General features: G+C 47.3%; 1 protein-coding gene across 36 annotated transcripts in view; it reads right to left on the bottom strand.

The window, feature by feature from the left end:
* KALRN (kalirin RhoGEF kinase) overlaps positions 1-22,604 on the bottom strand; it is a 777,940-nt gene that overhangs the window by 56,107 nt on the left and 699,229 nt on the right. For all 36 annotated transcript variants that reach the window (XM_089331826.1, XM_089331827.1, XM_089331831.1 and 33 more), the window contains 8 exons: positions 11,623-11,753; positions 6,903-6,969; positions 5,320-5,423; positions 5,061-5,130; positions 4,271-4,357; positions 2,936-3,028; positions 1,806-1,856; positions 986-1,063 (listed from right to left, as the gene is read on the bottom strand). In XM_089331826.1, the coding sequence (XP_089187952.1) occupies positions 986-1,063; positions 1,806-1,856; positions 2,936-3,028; positions 4,271-4,357; positions 5,061-5,130; positions 5,320-5,423; positions 6,903-6,969; positions 11,623-11,753 (681 nt within the window). The remainder of the gene's footprint in view (positions 1-985; positions 1,064-1,805; positions 1,857-2,935; positions 3,029-4,270; positions 4,358-5,060; positions 5,131-5,319; positions 5,424-6,902; positions 6,970-11,622; positions 11,754-22,604) is intronic.

Here is a 22,604-nt window from a genome sequence, read left to right as displayed (position 1 = left end):
CCGGTCAATAAATGCATCAGTTTCAATTTTATCACATTAATATTCAAAATGGATCATGTTTATTTAATTCATGAGGTTTGGATGCAAACTAATAACAGCCATTTATTAAGTGTCAATTAGGAAAGTCAGTTTGCTCTTCCAAGGTTTGCTGTTACGGGTTGAAGCGTTTCTCCCTCTTCCAATGCAAATGTTGAAGTCTGAAACTAGTATCTCAGAATGTAACTGATTGGGAGGTGGGGTCTTTATAGAGGCAATCAGGTTAAAGTGAGGTCATCAGGGTGAGTCCTAACACAGTGTGACCAATGTCTCTACAAAAAGGGGGAATCTGGACACGCAGTCATGGATGGAAGGAAGGCGATGTGAAGTCCACAGGGAGAAGCCAAGTGTACATGAAGGTGGACACACACAGGCCAAGGGCAGACACCTGGAACAGATGCCTCCCTCCCATCCCTCAGAAGGAGCCATGCCGCCAGCAACTTGGTCTTACACCTTGAGCTGCCAGAACCAGGAGGCAGTACATTCTGTTGTTCAGCCACCCAGTTCTTGGGACTTTGTTATGGCGGCACTGGCAAACTAGCACATTCTCTTCAGCTGACATCCTGGGACATCAACGACAAACAAAAACGACAGGAGAGCATCTGCTTTTCCCACACAGGTCCCAGTGCCCTCACACGGTCCTGCTGCCCCTCACATTCCTAGCATTTCTCAAATAAGAAAGGAAAGGGCAGAGGCCGGTGCGAGGTTCAGTCATGAGGAACTTTGAGCCTTTCCACCTTGGAATTCTAACTCCAGCCTGGCCAACTGCTGTGTGACTTCTTATTTCTTCCCTCTCACCGGACTTCCTAAACAGACGCATCTTGTAGGCCTGTGAACGGTGGGGGCCGGGGCTCAAAGGGGTCCACAGAAGTGAGGAAGGCAGAGCAACAGGACTTCTCAGGCTCCTGCTGCTCAGAGGACAGGACTCAAAGCATTCCTCGGGGCTCACCTCGAAGCCTTGCAGGCGTCCCAGGTTCATCATGTCATTGCAGCGTTTGGGAACAAGGCACATTAACTCCACTGCTTTCTGCGGGAGAGAACAAGAGTTGCTCAGGGGCAGGACAGCACCCAGACAGGATGCTCGGGGTGAGTCAGGGCTGGGAGACAGAGAAGAACAGCGGTGCCCACCAGCCCGAGGAGCCACATCAATCAGGGGCTGTGTGTGAAGTCGACCTCACTCAGCCCATTCTTTTCCTCCCTGCCCACTTCTGATGACTGATTTCCTTGCCTCCTCATATTTTCTTTCTTCTCTCTGTTGCTTCCTGGATGCTGAAGCAACAGCTTTGCCTGGCTTGTAAAATGCTAGGGGTTTAAATCTAAAATAACCTGCCTGAATGGTCTGTAACCTCTCTGGCTTAAAGTAATCCCCATGGTGACACTATTTCAAAGGACTTCGCTTGGGGGTAATCCTCTGGCTGGGACTGGAATGAAAATGGAATACTTTATACTTGGATTCGTGGGTAAAGCTGCATATTGAATCACCATGCAATAGACACCCAATCTCTGAAGGACATTAAGGGGTCAAATACTACCTTTTCCCACTATGTGTCACTGGGAGCCACAAGAACATGGCAGGACTAAGCTCTGGTTTGGCGCAGGACAGGATTCTTGAGTTCTAGAAAATACCATGTTCATGAACACTTGCCAGTCCTCATCCTGCTGCAAAGGACAGGAGTTGGCCTGGACCTTCTGAAGGGATCTTTTCCCTTGACACGCAGACAACTAATATGGTCCCTAAGAACAGCAAGTATTACAAGCAGAAAACTCACCTCGATATCGGAACACTCCAAGCCAGCCTTCTCGCTGTATCTCAGGAAGTCCTGGCAATGACGGGAAGCAAGGAAGGGTGTGGGGAAGGGTGAAATCAGTTAGGGAAACAGAGAACTATAAAAAACTTATCATAAAAATACGCTAACACCCTGGACTTTCCTGCCCAGCAGAGGTGGCTCCAGTTTCTAGTGGTTAAGAATCATAATCATGTTAGACATAATAACACAGAATATCTTATTGTATTCTATGTTTTATATATATATATATATACATATTATAGAATATTACCTAGAATAGCCCAAGTTTCAAAGCTATGGCTAAAAGGAGAGGTGGCAGGAGGGAGAAAGAAGGGCAGGGCGATTATGACAAGAAGGAAAGTTAAGTCTCTCTCCCCCACTCAACCTTGTGTGTGTCCATGGGATGAATCAAGTCAAGTTATTGTTCAAAACAAAATACGGGGCTGGCGCTGTGGCATGGTAGGCTAAGCCTCCTCCTGCAGTGCTGGCATCCCATATGGGTGTTGATTCATGTCCTGGCTACTCCTCTTCTGATCCAGCTCTCTGTTTATGGCCTGGGAAAGCAGTGGAAGATGGCCCAAGTGCTTGGGTCCCTGTACCCACAGGGGAGACCTGGAAGAAGCTCCTGGCTCCTGGTTTTGGATCCACTCAGCTCCAGCTTTTGTGGTCATTTTGGGATTGAACCAGCGGATGGAAGACCTTTTTCTCTGTCTCCCCCTCTCTCTGTCTATAATTCTGCCACTCAAATAAACAAATAAAATATTAAAAAAAAGGTCAAATTTTAGGTATTACTCTAGAGCCTTACCTTTCTCTCTTATATTCCACTCTGATTTGGGGCTCTAATTATTTGTTAAAAGTATCAAGTCAGTGATTGTGACAAAGCAAGAAAGTGAACTGAGGAACTAAAATCAAGAAACCACCGACCCCAAGGGCAGGAACAGCAGCTGTGCGATGTGGGCCGAGGCTGATGGAGTGAGCAGCAGACAGGCGAGAGCCCACCTGTGCCTCCAGCAGTTCACAGTCCTTAGGCGCAGTGTGCTGGAGACAGAACCAGGCCAGCCCCAGCCTGCGGGACCCCTGTGCAGCCCTGACCCAGGCTCCCCGCTTCTCACCTTCAGCAGCAACTGGTATTTCGTTATTCTCTGAATGGGCTTGATGAGGAAGTCACTGAGCGTCAGCCTTTGACTGATCTCCTGTTTCACCTCCTGAAACACGAGGGAGCTACGTTAGAGACAAGGAACCAAAGATCCGGGTGCTCTGGATCAGGGTTCAAAGGCCTGGATGCCAGCTCTTCTTGTTTTCTTTTTTAATCTTTAGAAATCATTTATTGTACTTTCTTTTTATACTGAAGCTTAAGATTATTAAAAACTGAAAAGCATGCTATTTCATTTAACACATATATAGAGCATTTTATATATGCTAGATGCTGTTTATTTTAAAAATTTTATTTAAAGTATATAAATGTCATGTATTTCCTATATGCAGATTTAGGAACACAGTGATACTTCCCACCCTACCATCCGTCCCACCCATGCTCCCAGGTTTCTTCCTCCTTCCTCTCCTATTCCCACTCTTAATTTTTACAAAGATCTATTTTCAGTTTGCTGTAAACTTATGCCCCTACACTAAGGAAAGAATTCAACAAATAGCATGAAGGAAAAAACACTGTTGCTCAACAGTAGAGACAAGGGTTGTAGACAATCATCACAGATGTAGCCTCTTCAAACTATGTGAGGGGCAGCTTTGCTTACATGATGGCTCATTGCTGTGAACAACACATGACACACCACCAGCGCCTTCTTGCCACGCCTCCCTGGCAGACACCCTCACATGTCAGGCCTCACCCAATCCTGGGAGGTGGCCAGAATGGGTGTTATAGTCTCTACTATTCCTGGGCGAAGTCAGGAAAGGGAGTTCCTCCCAGGATGCAGCAGGCCTAGGGACCAAGGCTCTGAACTCAATTTCTAAACAGTGTTCGGGGCTACTTCTAAGTAATAGCGCAGCCTTTCCACTGGCAAAATAAATCCTCAAGGTAGGGCCAAAACACACACTTGAGGGGCTTCATGCCACTTCTGGAAATAGGAGCAGGGCTACGAAGTGACTGCAAAGCCGTCGATCAGGGGAGGGTCCCTGTTGGGGAAGAGTGTGGGTACAATCTGCACTGGGCTTCTAACACAGTCGGTGTTACAGAATTGCTCTGTACATGGAGGCTTCTCAAAGTGGTCCATAGACGGGGCTGCCTCTGTTCTCTCGAGCAAAGGCGCCCGTGGGAATTCAGTTGCAAAGCTAATGGTTGTGCCAAGGCTGTTATGACGGGGTCAGCAGTGCTGGCTGGGGTGGGGGGGTCACTTATAGATGACGGTGTCTGGCATTTCTGAATGTGGCTGTTGTGGCCCGAGGTCCCTCCCCCCCGGACCACTCTGGGTTAGTAAAGCTAAGCACCTAACCTCAAAGTAGGCGTCGTACTCTGCAACGATGTACTCGGAGCGTGGCTTATTCTGGCAGTACCACACGTAGATGTGCAGCTTCCGCTCCTGCAAGAGCAGAGGGAGAGACATGCGGGCTGTCAGGCATCCCGTGCCTTCTGCGTCCTCTCAGGGTACTGTGTTGGGGACAAAGGTGTCGCTCACACTTGGGGACACACTGCTTTGGTATGGATGTGGTTTGTCCCCCAAGGGTTCCCGTGTTGAGGGCCTCAGTGTGGCAGGACCTTGAAGAGAAGGGGCCTAGTGAGGGGTCCCTGGAGGTGCTGCCCATGGCAGAGATTAAGGTCGACCTCAGGGGACCCCCAGGTAGTTCTCACAAGAGAAGGCTTCCTGCCTTGCCGAGTGATCTGCTCACACACACTCCAGCCGTGACGCCACACCCAGGGAGGCTTTCTCCAGAGACCAAGTCAACCAGGCTTCCCGATCGTGGATTGTCAGCTTCTAAAGCCGTGAGTGACATACTTCTCTTCCCTTTATAAAGTTACCCAGCTTTAGGTACTTTGTCACAGTAGCAAAAGATGGACTACTACACACATCAAGGCAGTAAGTATCAAGGGAATAAAAGTAAAGGTGGCAGGAAAGATGCCACCTTCCAAACTGCTAAGAAGTTTTTAAACCACCACGACCACCACCAAAAACTCAGAGGGCATGAGCAGGGGGCGCAGCGTGGGAGGGCGGAGAGATGGAACTTTCAAATGAACACACCGGAGCCTACTGTTGGGCGGGGGAGAAGGTGAAGGGAGAGACTCACGTGTTTAATAAAGAGCTGGGCCAGTCTGTCCTGCTCTTGGATACATTTTTCCAGTTCAGCCAGGAAAAAACTAAAAGGAGAGACAGGGAGGATCAGAGAAGGAAGCCACACTCTTCAGCAGTGTACTATTTCCCGACGATGACAGAAATGACAGCAGACTCCTTCCCAAACCTTCCGCCACAGGTCAGGTGCAAGAGGAGGACTTGAGAGTCCCAGGTCCCCAGGCCACCCCGATCCTCAGGGCAGCACGAACACTTACTCCTTATGCCAGTCATAGATCTGGTGAATATTCCCAAACACGATTTTATCCTTCCCTCGCATATCCTCGGGGACACCCTTTTCTTCTATTCTCTTCATGAAGCCCTGGAGCGGCAAAGGCAATGGTTAGTAGAGGATTTCCACAAGAAGGCTTTCTGGGCCAAGCCCCACGCTGCAGCCCCCATGTAAGTGCACACTTGAGCTCAAGGTCAAGTGCTTCTGCAGTTCCCATTATTCACCCAGGACTTCACCCTGGGAAAAATGACAGGCAAGTGTTTATGGAGCTTCTGGGTCTCTGTCTTTGTGTCCAGTCCCTTTGAGAAAGCAGAACAAACAGACAACAACTATTCTTTCCTCTCCTTTCTGCCAATCCAAGTTCTTCACATTTTTAAGTCTGAGAATTGGACACATCTGGTTTAGAAATGAGTGTTAATACTTCAGACTCTGTAAAATGCAATCATGTGTCATCTCATTCAGCATTAAAGTCAGGTTTCGGGGTCGTACAGGCGGCATGTATCCCCGTCAGACAGGCGAGGAAGTCCAGGTGCCCGGACGTCACACAGCCTGTCTGACTTCCTGGGCCTCAGCCCCTCAGTCTCCTGATTCCCAAGCCCTCCACTTCCATGCCTGGGCTGAGCTGCACATGGAGGCTGGTGCACCCCTTGATGACGAGAATGCCCTTCTGTAACTCGGAAGTCAGCTCCTCTATGTGCCAGGTTAGTCTGTTCACACAAGGTTCAGGAGAGGCAAATACAAGTTCAATGTCAGCTGATTTCATAGAACTGGGACTTACGGGTCAGGTGTTAGGAACCAGTAGGAAATGTGGAAATAAGGCACTCAATTTTTAGACTTCATATTCTTTCACTTAAGGTGATTAACAAAAGGGCTCAAAGCCATCTCAACTGTCCATTTGCTTTCATGCAAGTGTCTAAGTCCCTTTAAAATGAATCCCTCTGGAGATAAGTTGACTCTTAACTGTGGCCCCATCAATCATACTTACTGGGGGTTTTTCTTTGTCTTCCTTGCAGCTACAATGCTGACTTTAGAATCTGAGGAAATGATATATGCCCCGTGATTTTACTAGGGTGACCTGCTTCATGCTCTGGCTATAACTGCTTGGTCACCAAAACCAAAATGAAATGGACTTAGCTTTTTCCAAAAGGCTCCCAAAATGCTGTACTGGTTGGGCTCCTATTTCCATCCAAGTAGCTTATGATATTTCAAGGGAAAAAGAAAAACATCCAGGGTAGGCATGTGGCCCAGTGGTCAAGTCATCACTTGGGACAACAAAATCACAGATCAGAGGGCCTTGTTCGAGTCTCAGTTACTCAGCCTCCTGCTAACGCACACCTGGGAAGCAGCAGATTATGGCTTAGGTCACTGCTACCCATGTGGGAGACCCAGATAGAGTTCCAGGTTCCTGCCTCAATAAAAAAAAGAAAAACATCTGCATACCTTTTATTTGACTTATTGCCACTTTAATGATCACTTCTGCAGATATTCACAGTAAAATACACGTAAGCTTTAGGTAAAAACAGGGTCCATTATGTTCCAGCTGCAGGTCCACCTAAGCCATCCACTCACCTCCACCACGATTCCCAGGTCCTTGACATAGTCCTTCTCTGTCTGCACCAGCTCATTCAGGACAAACCTGAGAGCAGATTAAGAAGAACAATGAGGGTTCTTCTTTATGGTAAGCAAGAAGTTTCCACTCTTAAGTTCATAGGACAGTTACCTTGGTCCACCAAAGTCCACCAAAAAGACCTGCACTTAGCACCCCGGAAGGTGCTGAGCGATGCCCTCCCTGCACGAGGCCCCCATTCAGGTGCGACCAGAGAAGCTTTCCCTGATGACATAAAATCATCAGATGGAGGACGACACTTGTCACCCAGCATTCTTTCCCCCTTCATGCGTCTCCCTCCCTCATCCATAACCGAGCAATTGCACAGGTGCAGGGCAGAAAGAATGACAACCATTTTGACAAAACTGGGTTATAAAAGCTTTGAGGCCAAAGGATCAACATGAGGATTTTATTGCTGTATTTCAGCTCCTTTTTTTTTTTTTTTTTTTTTTTTTTTTTTTGCTAAACAAAAGGAGAGACATTTGTCTGACGGTGAACCTTTCTGGCTTCAGAGACATAGACATCAAGTGAAGCTTTTAAGATACAGAAGTTAAAAATTATTCAGAGAGGTGCCCAGGGTGACCGGCCTGGAAAAACCCCAGGCCAGGCCAGGAAGATGGACTGCTGACGGCCACAGCTCAGCCCTGAACGCAGCACTCCGGGACCCACGGCATGGGAGTCAGCAGATCACAAGGCTGTTTGCTTTCTTGTTTGCTTTTTCCTGTTCATTATTTCTATCTTGTAGAGTATTTACCGCACACAGGTACTTCACTTGGGTTTTTCCATGCTTATTACAAGGTACATGCTGTAAAGCCCTAATTTATATGAAAATATCGAGACAGAAAGGTAACTTGCCCAAGATGACACAGTGAGTGACAGAAGTGGGATTTGGATCCAATCCTACGAGAGTCCAGACTGTGCTTTTTCCCTGCCTGGTAAATGACTAAGATGGATTCTGGAGTCCTCGAGGCCTCGACCTCACATACTCCTCCTTCTTTTTTCTTACATGCAGGCAGTAAAAACTACACATAAATGCTCATGGTTAGGGGTCAGCATTGTGGCACAGTGGGCTAAGCCTCAGCCTGCCAAGCCAGCATCCCCTATGAGTGTTAGTTCGAGTTCCCCCACTCCACTTCCTATCCAGCTTCCTGCCATGAGCCTGGGAAAGCAGTGGAAGATGGCCCAAGTACTTGGGCTCCTGCCACCCACATGAGAGATCTGGATGGAGTTCCAGGCTCCTGGCCTTAGCCTGGCCCAGTCCCAGCTGTTGTGGCCATGTTGGGAGTGAACCAGAGGATGGAAGATCTCTTTCTCTTTCCATCTTTCCTTCCCTCTCTGTAATTTGGCTCAAATAAATAATTTTAAAAAAATGCTTACAGTTGTGCCCAGGGTAGGGTGGGTGCCGTGCAGGCTCCTGGGCTCTGATTCCTATTATCTAATTTGAAAGCAGTTTGTGGGGCTGGCACTGTGGTGTAGTGCCGGCATCCCATATGTGTGCTGGTTTGAGTCTCGGCTGCTCTACTTCCAATCCAGCTCTCTGCTATGGGCTGGGAAAGCAGTGGAAAATGGCCCAAGTGCTTGGGCCCCTGCACCCGCATGGGAGACCTGGAAGAAGCTCCTGGCTCCTGGCTTCAGATCGGTGCAGCTCCAGCCATTGTGGCCACTTGGGGAGTGAACCAGTGGATGGAAGACCTCTCTGTCTCTCACTCTCTCTGCCTCTGTTTCTGCCTCTCTGTAACTCTGCATTTCAGATAAATAAATAAATTAAAAAAAAAAAAAAAGGAAGAAAAGAAAGCAGTTTGCCTAGAACTGCACAGCTTCATTTTTGGTTCAAGTGGCCAAAGGGATAAAGCTCTGAGATGTCAAAGTAGGGCCCCTGCTCAAGGGTCCTAACCGTTTTGACCCCGGGAAGCAATTCTGCAATGCTTATTCCCTAGGCACCGAGACGGCACTGAATTCCTGGGTCTGGAGTCTCAGGGCAGTGGGAAGGAAGCAAAGGAACACACATTTCTTTATCAGACTGCCCAGCACTTCCAACCAGCTCCCTCTCTCTGGTACAAGCATGTGTTTTAGCCACAGGAAGGAACTGGCAAGGCCAAATGAAAGCATTTAGATGTATCTTTAGCATGGCCCAAGTTAGAGCTTGGAAGAGAGTGGTTTTAAAAAAAAAGCCACAGGAAAATTAGAGTGGGAATCTGGGGCTGGGAGGGCCCTCTGGAGATGAAGTGCAGCACGCTGTCTCCAGGCGATATTTTTATCCTCAGCTATTTGCTGGCAGAGGGGGGCTGTCTTAGGCTTCTCAGGGAGCTGTGCTAAGGGATCATAGACGGTGCTGCTGGTGGACCTTGCACCTCTTCCCTTGAAGGGCTGAGGAAGTACCTGGGCAGGTCACATCACATTAAAAGATGTTACTGCAATGACTGAAACGACATACATCTCAAGGCAATGCATCATTCATTGCCAAATAAACGGAATCAGTCATAAAGCAATTTTTTTATGTTCAGTTCTTATTAGTAGAACCCACAGTAGGTTGTTTAAGAAGAAATGTTGTTATCTGGCCCAACTACAATCTTCCAGCTATGGGGCAGATGCTCTCTTACCCTTTCATTCACAACAGTAGGGAGTGGACTCTCAGGGCTTCCCAGTGGCAGCTCCCTCTGGGAGAACTCTTTTTCCTCCATGGCTGCTCCTTTCCTCCACCTGGCCTTTGGGCAAATGCTAAAACCTTTTAGAACTGCAGCATGGCCTCATCCAAACTCCCATCTCTCTGAATGCTGCTCTCATTTTTCTTTCTCCAGCTTCTACCATACTACATAATTTATTGTTTATTGTCTGATTTCTCTTATTGGAATATAAACCTGCCACGAGAGCAAAGATCATCCATTTGTTGTGACTGTTTGTCTTATTCACGGATGCATCCCACCTATGGTACATAATAGGTGTTCAACAAATATCTGGTGAATAAACGTGTGCCTAACACTGGAAGGCAAGTAAAGACCACTCTCAGCTTTCTCCTTCTCCTGGACAAATAACTCATTTTCAACTTTCCTCCCTGAAGTCCTTACTTGACCCTTTGATGTCCTGCTGCCAACCTCTGGATGGAGTCTCAGTTCTCAATACCCCTCAGCCAATGGCCTCCCACAGGGTTATAATTAAACGCCCAACTCTCCTGCCTTTCCTCAGGGCCCCAAGGTACAGCAGGCTAGCCTAAGAGTGATAGACAGTAAGAGGAGGGAGCGTTCTATCAGCCGGATTTTCAGGTGAGCTCAGGATGTGAGTTGAGGGAGGAGAGCCGGGGGAAAACGGTAGTGAAGTTTTATTGCCTGTTGTACCAAAACCAGACAGTAGCATGCACGCCTGGACAATGGCTTAGATGATTGGCCCCAGGCCCATGCAACCCAAGTGGAGAAAGTAGTGACTGCCACCTCCCGGGCTACCGCCTTTGCTTCTGTTGACAAGACTGGACCTCAGCCCCAGTGCTGCCTCAGCCGTGTAACAACAGCCCGACACGCTAAGGAGAATCGGCTTTGTGCATGCCCTGAAAAGTTTCCCTTTGGGGTGGTTTTTCTTGGCTTCTAGTCCATTCACCAACTTCTTGGGGCTCCCCCTGAATACCACAAAGATGATGGGGTAAGTACAGAATTACAGGGCTCATGTACCTCTTGCTCATCTCCCCTATGAGATGGCAGCCCTGTTGTGACACCAAGCCCTCACTATTTATCTCCGGTCATAAATGTCCACTTTGCAAATTTCCATGCAATAGACCTGGCCTTATTTTTGCTAATTTTTATGTCTCTTATCAAGCTAAAGGTGAGATGAGTTTGAGAGAGAAGGGCATATCAACAACAGGGAGGGACTTCACACCTGCCTGCCCAATTGTCACTGCCGCTTGTATGCTCTCACATGTTGAGCTTTGTCCAGCACTCATTACAGTCCTGCTTCCAACAGAGTCAAGCCCCAAACAACAAAACCAAAGTTTTGAAGTTATGGTTTTGTACCAGTGGTATCTGGTATCTTCTTGATCATCTCAAATAATAGAAGACTGACCCTTTACACCAAGGTAGACAACTTCAAGTTTGCCTTAGCCATGGGTTTTTGTGAAATGGCCTGCAATGTGGATTGTGATTTACCCCAACCATTCAAAAAGTAAAGAAAAGGTTCTCTAAACCCACAAATGGAAGCAAAACAAAGCCTTGGCAGAAGGAACGGGGACACCAGACCTCCATATACTGTCTCCACTGCCAATGGCCCAACATACATACTCACGTGGCTAATGCCTCCCTCTTTCTACACATATCACTTCCCTACATATGGGAAACATCGAAGATTAGGCTTTCTGCCAGGGTTAGGGATTCTCTGATTCTACAGCCCATAGTAATTATCCCACACTTCCCTGAACGTTGTGGTTTTCTTTTTACCAGCATGCTTTAAATTTCTAAGAGACCTTGGTGCTAACCACACTTTGTCAATAATGGCTGCTATTTCACAAAACATACTTCACCTAAAGTTCAAGTCACAGCTCTAGTAGCTCCTTATTTGTAATGTTACACTGTTACGATCTGTGTGACCTTTACACAGCATGAAGCCCATCAGTGGAAGCACAGTGTGGGGAATTCCTCCATCACTCTCCCCCAACCCTTGCACACACACCTGCAGCAGGTGGAATCTGGGTGAGACACTTACATCCTGCCTCTCAGGGCCTTGGCTTTCTGTTCTTCTTCCAGGTTCCTAGGAGGTGTGGGTGGGGTCATCCCCTCATTCAGGCAGCCTGCAGGGTCTTTCAAGGCCCCCCGGTATGAGCCTCCTTCTAGACTCTGAAAAGAGAATAAACAGCCGTGGAGCAGCGTACACCGGTGTCCCCCAGATGAGCCACCACCAACTTGGAACACAAGCAGCTGAGGCTGTCCTCAGTGAATGACAGGGAAGCTGGCGATCAGAGGCTCCCCTCCTCCAGCAGCAGGAGGCCTAGAACCGCCTCCGTCCCAGGCAATCGGGACCCACTTGGCATGTGTGTGCCGCCATCTCCCAAATAGAACACAGCTGTCTGGGTGAGGGATGCAGAAGCAAAGCTAGTTGTTGTGATTCTACCCTAATAAGGAATTAGAAAAGAACACCAGTTGTAGGACCAACCATCAAAAGCTAATTGATAAGGGGAGAAGCAGAGCTTTGTTAAATCCGCTACCACTCTTTTGAAGATATCCACGTGTGGATGGAGAGTCAACAGAGTTAACCGTTCCTAGTCACCTTTGCTACGGTTAGTTATGGAGAGCTTTCTTTCACTTCTTAATCCTTTTCACTGAATTAAGGTACTATAGGATTTTTAAGAACGAACAAATTAAAAGGGTTAGTACAGTTCCATAGAAGGAGCTAACAGTAAAGGAAACAAGATCCAAAGCCCAGCTCTGCTAGTTGCCAGGTGATCTTACACGGGATGGCTGAAACTGTTCTAGGGTCAGGTTTTCTCAGTGTTCATGTCACATCTGCCCTCTCTACAGATCTAAGGCAGAGACAGAGAAAATAGTTGTACAGCTCTTTGAAAAGCTAAAAATGCTCTACAGTGTTGAGTTATATTACCCCCATTGATAACACTATTAATGACACTCACAATGGTGTCAGTGTTGACAATTTTCAACGTCCTGGACAAAGGATCACCCAGTGACACTTATCATTTGATTACGCAAATCAGCAGAAGTGATGTGGATAAACAGTAAGACTAGAGATCATGGTCATATTCCTATTAGATACTTGTCTATACCTAGCACTGGAAAGGTTCCACTTACTAGCCTCTGAACACAGGAGCCCTAAGGTTAAAGCCACAAAGTTAAAAAAGTGCTGTACAAAAAGGCAGGAGGAATAAAAGATGTTATTCTTAAATGGTCTGCACTTGGAGTATCCATCACTAACTAACTTAGCTGCTGTATTTTAACACAGGCCAAATGGAGGTAGGAAAGAATAGGCCAGGGGTTGGTGCTGTGGCATATCAGTTAAAGCCCTGGCCTGCAGTGCCGGCATCCAAATGGGTGCTGGGTTGAGTCCCGGCTGCTCCACTTTTGATCCAGCTCTCTGCTATGGGCTGGGAAAGCAGTAGAAGATGGTCTAAGTCCTTGGGCCCCTGTACCCATGTGGGAGACCTGGAAGAAGCTCCTGGCTCCTGGCTTCAGACTGGCCCAGCTCCAGCTGTTGTGGCCACTTGGGGAGTGAACCAGTGGATGGAAGACCTCTCTCTCTCTCTCTGTGCCTCTCCTCTCTCTATGTAACTCTGCCTTTCAAATAAATAAATATTAAAAAAAAGAAACAGTCCAGAGAAATGAACAAAAAGTGAACAAGGCACCTGATGGTCCATTATATGAGAGAAGATGGAGAATACTAAAACTTGAATCTGCAAAGCTTAATGCTGAGAAGAGCTATAAACTCTCCTCTTCTGCAACAGACAAAATGTGCCAAGTGCTAACTATTAATCTGTTACCAACGCCAGAAATTAGAACGAAGAGTACAGAGTCTTCAAGCCCGAGAGAATTTCTTTTAACTTGACCTAAAGGTACTTACAGAACCAGTAACAAGCCAGGGAAGTTGTTACATCCAGAGCAGCAGTATAGGCTAAAAATACAAAAAGGTCAAGCAGGGTTTGGCTACATTTATAGACACAGCATCTGCAGCCTGTTATTAAGGAAATGAGAGTGTCTGGTGCTGAGGCTTGACAAGCCAGAGGACAGGCAGGCTTTCCAGTGACATGTCCCCTGGTGCCATCACCAGAGACAGGCGCTCCAGCAGACAGACCCAGCTGGGGATTGATCTGATTAGTGCCTTTTGCGTCCCCCTCCCACCTTCCCCACTGTGCCTTTGGTGCCCTTGTCCTGTGGCCTGTTGGCAAGCAGGATGGTGACTACCAGGACCCAGTCAGAAGCCTATCTCTCTGCCCACAAGGTGCTCCCATGGCCCGACCAGCTTGGTGTGGTCCCCGCTCAACTCTTCCACACAATGAAGGACATCTGAAAAGTCCAATGTGTCACCCAAAGAAATGCGCCTCCTCTCCTCCTGCCTGACCTAGTCTATGAGCAAAGAAATCCAAGTTATTTCTAAGGCAGGACCCTCCGGAGCCAATCAGAAGGATGGAAGCAGTGAGCGGAAGAGGGAGCTGGAAGGTAGGCTAAGCCATAAACCAGGTAAAGCCCCAAATGATGGGATTGCCAAGAAGGTTTATAGTAATTCGAGAGGAATTCTCTCTGAAGACCTCGCCACACTGGGTCCCAGCCAAGGGCAAGCAGCGGTGACTTCTAACTGTGTTGCTCCTAGGAGAAAACAGGCAGTGGTGGCTAATTTTCTAACACGGTGAGGACTTCTGCCCCACCTGGGACTCTGAGCCACAACACTCTTTTTTTTTGTGGAGTTTTTTTTTTTTTTAAGATTTATTTTTATTTATTTGAAAGGCAGAGTTACAGAGAGGCAGAGAGAGAGAGAGAGAGAGAGAGAGAGAGAGAGAGAGAGAGGTCTTCCATCCACTGGTTCACTCCCCAAGTGGCCATAATGGCCAGAGCTGGGCTGATCTGGAGCCAGGTGCCAGGAGCTTCCTCCATGTCTTCCATGCAGATGCAGGGGCCCAAGGACTTAGACCACCTTGTACTGTTTTTCCAGGCCATAGCAGAGAGCTGGATTGAAAGTGGAGTAGCTAGGACTCAAACTGGCGCCCACACAGGATGCTGGTACTGCAGGTGGTGGCTTCACCCGCTACACCACAGTGCGGGCCCCCACGTCTTAACAGGTGAAGAAAAAGGTGCATCAAGAGGGAGCAACAAATGTTCTATCATAAGTCCAAGCTCAGGGGAAATAATTGCAAGTAGGCTTCAAATAGGTGATTAAGTGTAGAAGAAGGCCATTCCCACGTCTAAAATGAACATATTTCCTGTGTGCTGGATCTTAGATCACATACCCATAAAAATATCCTTCCTCTAGGTTCCTGTAAGCACTCCTTTGTATTCAGGCAAGTTTTATGGAGCACATACTACATGCTGAATATGTGCAAAGTGTTGGAGAAACTCCTCGCCCTTTGAAACCTGAGCTGCAGTGGCTCCTCTTCCAGACGGAAGGGAGATCAAGGAAGAGGAATAGGAACAGGCAGAAGAGGGAAGGGAAAGACTTAACAGAAGAGTCAACACTTGAACCGAGGACAGTTGTCCCTTGGTGTCCTGGGGGACTGGTTTCAGGATCCCCTGTGGGTACCAAAATCCACATCAAGTTCCTCACATAAAATTATACAGTATTTACAAATAAGCCACATAGATCCTTCTACAGACTTCATTTTTGAGGGAAGGGCATTCATCCACTATTTGTTGATTTATTTTAAATACTCAAAAAATTTTAACTGACACATAAAAATTACATTCTTCATGTGACATTTCAATACATGTTACATTGTGCAATGTCCAATCAGGGTAAACACATCTTTTTCTCAAAACATTTATCATTTTATTAATCATGAAAACATTCACCACAAAAGTTTTTTTGAGGGGCTGGCACTGTGGCATAGTAGGCTAAGCTTCCACCTATGGCTCTGGCATCCCATATGGACACTGATTTGTGTCCTGGCTGCTCCTCTTCCAATTTGGCTCTCTGCTATGACCTGGGAAAGCAGTGGAGGATGGCCCAAGTGCCTAGGCCCCTGCACCCGTGTAGGAGACCTGGAAGAAGTTCCTAGCTCCTGGCTTCAGATCAGCCCAACTCCAGCTGTTGTGGCCATTTGGGGAGTGAACCAGTGAATGAAAGACCTTTCTCTCTCTCTCTCTGTAACTCTACCTCTCAAATAAATAAAGAAATCTTAAACAAAAATTTTAACAAAAATATACAGTGCATTACCACTATCTACAGTCACCCTCCTGTGCAACAGAATGACAGAACTTCTTACTTCTAGGTAACTATAATTTAGTACTCATTAAATCATCTTTTTTCTTCTTTTTTCTTTTTTTATTTGACAGATAGAGTTAGACAATGAGAGAGAGAGAGACAGAGACAAAGGTCTTCCTTCTGTAGGTTCACCCCCCAAATGGCCGCTACGGCTAGAACTATGTCGATGCAAAGCCAGGAGTCAGGTGCTTCTTCCTGGTTTCCCATGCAGGTGCAGGCGCCCAAGCACTTGGGCCATCCTCCACTGCCTTCCCAGCCACAGCAGAGAGTTGGACTGGAAGAGAAGCAACCGGGACTAGAACTGGTGCCTATATGGGATGCCGCAGGTGGAGGATTAACCAAGTGAGCCATGGTGCCGGCCCCTAAATTATCTTTCCTCATCCCACCCTCCCCGCTACTCCCCAGCCTCTGGTAACCACTATCAGATCAAATTTCTTAGACTCTACATATGAGTGAGATCGTGCTTGGCTTATTTCACGTAGCATAATGACCTGCAGTTCTGTCAATGTTATTGCAAATAACATATCATGCTTTTTTATGGCTGCCTAGCATTCCATTGTGCATATGTACCACATTTTTTTTTATCCAGTCATCACTTGATGGACACTAATGCTATTTACAAGTCTTGACTATTGTGAAACCTATGCATAGTTTTTTCATGATATGCATTTTTCATGAACCTTTTGAAGATCCCTTGTATGCTCCAATTTCAAAATATCTTGCACCAAAATAAACTTCTTTTGATTCAATTTTTCCATTAACTTTTTGAAATACACTTGAATACCCAGAGGCAATGAAATCAGTACCTTGTAAATACTTCTGCACTCCTTTGTTCACTGAAACATTATTTATAAGGGAAGATATGGAAACATGTCTGTCAATAGACAAGTAGATAAAGAAACTGTGGTACACGTACAATGTAATACTGTTGTCTTCAATTCAGGAGATCCCACCATTTGCTACACTGGAAACTGGAGAACATTACAGTAAGTGAAATAAGCCAGACACAGAGAGAAAAATATCTCATGATCTCACTTATATGTGGAATCCTTAAACAAACAAACAAACAAAAATCAAATACACAAAGATAGAGCAAAGAAACCGCAGTGGTTACTGGGAGCCAGGCAGGGGAAGAAATGGGGCAATAAAGGTCAGAGGATGCAAAGTCAGAGATAAGTGAATGAACAAATCTAGAGATTTCCTGAACAACATGAGACCTATAGTTAATTGTAATTTGTGTGCCTGTCTCTGGACAAACAACACTGGATCTTACAGCTACACCGTGGGAAAACTGAAGTGTGGCAAATAGCAACACTGGGTTGACAATGGTAGGTAAAAACCTAAACTTTTCTATGTTGACTAGAGTCTTGGGACTCCCGTGGCCAGAGAGGTACCAGGTAAACCCAGCTCCTGAAACACACACACCCCGACGGTGGTTCTGAAGGGGTCACTGTTTCCTTCCATCTGGATTCTGACTTGCTGCTAACTCCACCTGGCCGATTCATTGAAAGGAGACAAAGCGACAGCCTGGCCCTAGCTGTGTTCTCCGGGGGTGGGGGGCTGGCCCAGAGCTAGCCCAGGGAAGTGACTGCCAGCCAAGCAGGAGAACCAAAGCGCTGGAAGTCTGGCTGCAGCAGGCAGGGCACATTCTCAGGATGCCAGGTCAGCAGGTTGGCTGAATCGAGGCTCAGAGATGCCAGCTCCCTCCCTAAAGGCTAGGGATTATTGGCCAGGCTCCACGAACTTCGGCTGTGCCACCTGGTGAGAGCTCAGGAGGGACTTCCTTTATTGAGGCTTCATCTTCCATGCCAGGTAGGTAATCAGAACCTGGGGCCCCAGGACTAGCACTCAGAGACACACCGGATTCTCCTATGGCCAGGAAACTCTTGCTCCTCACACTTGAGGAATAAAGCCAAATCATATAGACTGTTAGGCCACTACCTTGCAACATTCACCCATCTATCAGCTGACAAACACCAAGCTGCCACGTGCCCAGCACCACACTGGGTCACTGAAGATAAGGATGACACAGTTCCCTTTCCCTGCCCTTCACAAGGCAGCCGGGGGCAGGGGGCTGACAGCTAACATTCGCAGATGCTGGCTAATCAGATTACAAAGTGCGTCCACTCCTACTCCATCGTCATCATTATGTGCTTGAGATTAGATTCAGGTGGACAGAATCATCATCACTGATAGGCAAAATAAAGACAGGCCCAAGCAGACTAAGTCATTATCCCAGGGCCATACAATAAGTAGCAGAGACAGGACTAAAACCTGATCTTCCAATTTCTTAGACACACAGCAGCCATCCACAGGTCCAGAAAGTTTTATTAAAAGTAACACAGGGATATGGGTGGCTGTTAGGCGCAGTAAAGATGCAGCTTGAGACACTTGGGTCTCATATCAGAGTGCCCAGGTCTATGTTCCAGCTCTGCTTCCTGCACCTGGGAAGGTTCCTGCTACCCACATGAGACCAGGACTGAGCTCCCAGCTCCCAGCCTCTGGCTTCAGCTGGGCTCAGCCCCAGCGATTATGGGGACTGGTGGAGTAAGCCAGTAGATGGGACAGTCCTCTCTCTCTGTCTCTCTGCCTTCAAAATAAAAATAAATTAACTAAAACAATTTTTTAAGTCACTCAGGGAAAGCACAGGGAGTCCTTATTCTTGGCTTACATTAAAGATGCCTCTGGGCTGGCACTGTGGCATAGTGGTTTGAGTCCTGGCTGCTCCACTTCCAATTCAGCTCTCTGCTGTGGCCTGGGAAAGCAGTGGAAGATGGCCTAACTCTTTGGGCCCCTGCACCCACGTGGGAGACCTGGAAGAAGCTCCTGGCTCCTGGCTTCAGATTGGCACAGCTCCGGCTATTGCGGCCAACTGGGGAGTAAACCATCAGATGGAAGACCTCTCTTTCTCTCTCTGCCTCTCCCTCTCTCTGTGTAACTCTGACTTTCAAATAAATAAATAAATCTTATAAAAAAGACAATGTCTCAAAACTAGAAAAAGTATGTTAACTTTTGGGGGGAGGTGGTGAGCATCCTCTCTTGGTAAACGAAAGCACTGATTAAAGGCCAGGGCTGGCAGTGAAATCTTGGAAGGTCCATTAGTGTCCAGAAGGCCTCACCAACGGGGCGTCTCCAGGGGTTTTACCTGCACTGCAGATGGGCCTAGAACCCTGCCTTCCTTCCCTGATAGTAGCTCTTGGGCAGCACAGAGGCAGAAGTCTTGGGTCAATAATGACAGTGTGGCCACAAAGCGCCAGGGATAGCTCTTGGCCAAAGGGATGAGAGGGTCTCATGGCCTTTTGAGGAGGGTTGGGGCCAAATGGATTCCAAGTGCAGAATTTGGTGTCATCCCTTGAGAACCAATAAAAAAACCTCAAAGACTCTAAGATTCAAGAATCCCTGTACAATGGAATCAGACTCTGTTCACTGGAAAGGATTCTATTAGTTCTTCCTTATACTGAGAAGAGACAACTCCCATCCACAGATCTAGATTCTGCCCTCTCGATGACAAAGTCATTTCTAGCCTCTATTCCCATGATCACACTTCAATTCCTGGAAGAGAGCAGCCCTCAGCTTCTTCCCAAACTTAATCTCAGCTTCTGCAGCTTTCACTCTAATGACATGGACCACATGATACTGGTTACCCCTCCAGGCCCTTCCAGTTCCTTCAAGAACATTTTTGAATGCTTTACGTAGAATACAAGGTGTCATTCACATACCACACACACAGGTGTGGGCTAAATGGCTGTGAGTACAATGGGACTACTACTTCTCTTGATCTGTACATTGTTTCATTAACCCAGCCTGAGATCATACTGGCTATTTTGGCAGGTGTCACACTATTGAATTCAGTCAAATAAATATTCCAGAACTTTTATAGGCGCTCCATATTTTCTTCTAAGCTAAAGAGCTGATGAGAAATAGGAATAAGAGTCTTGATGATGAAATTGCAACTTAATGTTCTCAGACATGGCTGGAATATCCTGAACCTATCATTGCTCCATCACTACATCACAGTGGCATGAGAAGAGGAAGTACAGGAAAGAACAGAGAATCAAGTTTTAGCGAGAATGTTTTAAGAAACCAAACTGCTGCTCCCTCACTCCTTCCTGTGATACAGGCTTGGTTCTATATGTTAAGATGCATCTCTATAATTCTGGGCTGTGGGTCTGAAAGAAGTAGTTAATGATGGGTGAAGCCACAGAAAAGACATTCATTCAGTAGACATTTATGGGCCAATCAGCTCCAATACCAGCCCATTCTCCTCTGGGAAGTCTGTGCTCATGGGAGTTCTCAATACCCTCACTTACATGTTTAACACCAGACCCGATGACCACACAAACTAGAGGCCTAAAGAGACTCAAAGGTCAGTAGTAACAGGAGGGGGAAAGGTAACACACAACATTAGCAAACAGGCTTCTGGAGACAAACAGTCCCAAAGAACCCTTTAAGGATAAAGACTGCTGAATACTAATGGAGGAAACAATAATCACGTCCTAAGTGGCTTGTCATCGACTGCAGACGTGAGCTGCAAAGGGAAAGCATGAAGATGCTTTAACAACATCACAACAGGGCCCTCCAAGAGCTGTCCCCAGCAGCGTGTGACTCTAGTCACTGCCTTGGGATTTCAGAGGAAATTTGGCCTGAGCTGCTCAGGGAGGCCCTTCTGGAGAGTTGAGGTTTGAGCACAGGCTTGAAGGACCATTATGCTCAGGAGAAGCACAAATTAGAGAGAACACATCCCAGAGAGGCAAGCAGTAGGAACAAAAGCTGGGGACAGGAAGCAGCAGCCAAGCTTGTGTTGGGGAATAGTGAGGAAAACAATTTGACTGGAGCAGAGTTCATCACTGGAATTAAGAAGTGGATGTCGGGGGGCCAGCGCCACGGCTCACTAGGCTAATCCTCCTCCTAGCGGCACCGGCACACCGGGTTCTAGTCCCGGTCGGGGCGCCGGATTCTGTCCCGGTTGCCCCTCTTCCAGGCCAGCTCTCTGCTGTGGCCAGGGAGTGCAGTGGAGGATGGCCCAGGTGCTTGGGCCCTGCACCCCATGGGAGACCAGGAAAAGCACCTGGCTCCTGGCTCCTGCCATCGGATTGCCGCAGCGCGCCGGCCTCGGCGGCCATTGGAGGGTGAACCAATGGCAAAGGAAGACCTTTCTCTCTGTCTCTCTCTCTCACTGTCCACTCTGCCTGTCAAAAATAAAAAAAAAGAAGTGGATGTCGGAAATGCAGGCCGGAGACCAGGCTGCACATCATTAGAATATTGGGTGAGAGTGGGCTCTATCTATAAGCCAGTGACTTCCGAACTGTGATGATATTCCTCTTACATGTGACTTATTTATAAATCGCCTATTTGTAAACTGTACTATCACTGCATACATAACAAAAAATGAAGAATTATTTTAAAATGATGAGGTAGAAATTCTAGTACTTTCTTCCCTACTCCAGTAAACTGTCTTGTGAACCTGAAGGTGGCCCCCACTGGAGACAGCTGCTTGCGTGGACAGGAGGGAGGTGGCGAGCAGTGCGTGTGGGAGTGCATAGGACAGTGACATGCACAGCGGAGTGGGTGGGGAGAGACTGCAATGGCTGCTGCAAGCTTAGGCACGAGAGCGCAACCCAGACTCCGATGGCGAAAGAGGGGACGCAACAGGAAGAGTGATTTTTGAGACAAAAAACAAAGGATGGCCTCTGCAGAACGAGTAGGATGGATGGGTTGGTGTGGAGAGGAGGAAGAGCAAGCCAGGGGCGGTCAGAGGGCACTCTTTGAAAAGCCAGGGCAGTACTCTCAAGAGTGCTTAGCTGCTACCAGCGGGAAAGCAAGAGACGGGAGGCAAACAGAAAAGCTTCAAGAGCTTGGCCCCAGGTACTACAATCGCCAATTTTGTGTTTTAATTAGGAAGGGAGATTTAAAAGGTAAAGAACAAAGTCAGATGTGTTCATTTCATTTGTGCGCTCTATCCTGGGGTATCTGAAAAAGGTGTTACTGTGATCAAAATGGTCAGGCAACTCTCTCTGGAGAGCATCTGTCATTTTCCTCTAATTCCTGGGCCAAGAAGAGAAAGGTTGATTAACACAACTGCCCAAGAGAAGTCTGGTAGAAGCTGACATTTTTCCTAAATGAGAATTGCAGGAAAAGTCAAATGGGTGGCACAGTTAAGAAAGACAGGAAAAATACTTCAAAGTGTTATCCTACACTGATACACTTTTTAAAAAGATTTATTTATTTGAAAGGTAGAATTACAGAGAAAGAGAGAGAGACAGAGAGGGGGGTGGGGAGAGAGGAGAGAGAGATGGTCTCTCCACTGGTTCACTCCCCAAATGGCTACAACAGGTGGGGCTGGGCCAGGCTGAAACCAGGAACCAGGAACTCCATCTGGGTCTCCCACATGGATGGCAGGGGCCCAAGTACTTGAGCCATCTTTTTCGCTGCCTTCCCAGGCATATTAGCAGGAATCTGGATTGGATGTGGTGCACCTGGGACTCTAACTGGCACTCTGATATCAGATACTGGTGTCTCAGGTCACAGCTTAATCTACCGTACCACAACACAGTCCCAGGGTGTCCACTTAAATGTAAAATCATGGCCGGGGTGGAGGAGAGGGACAGTTCTGTCCTAATGGAAACAAGAGCTCTTTGACAATTTTGGCATTATGCCAAAAGTCCCAAAGTAGCTCCAACTCATCACACTTCCTTGTCTACCAGTTTGGGCGGTCCAGGTGACAAGGTTAGACCAGTCACTGGTGGCTTGTCCTTAGCTCTCCCCCC

Source organism: Oryctolagus cuniculus, chromosome 4 (genome assembly GCF_051225735.1).
Source record: "Oryctolagus cuniculus isolate XC-2025 breed Fujian yellow rabbit chromosome 4, ASM5122573v1, whole genome shotgun sequence".
NCBI classification, from domain to species: Eukaryota; Metazoa; Chordata; class Mammalia; order Lagomorpha; family Leporidae; genus Oryctolagus; species Oryctolagus cuniculus.
This window is presented reverse-complemented; position numbering and strand designations above follow the sequence as displayed.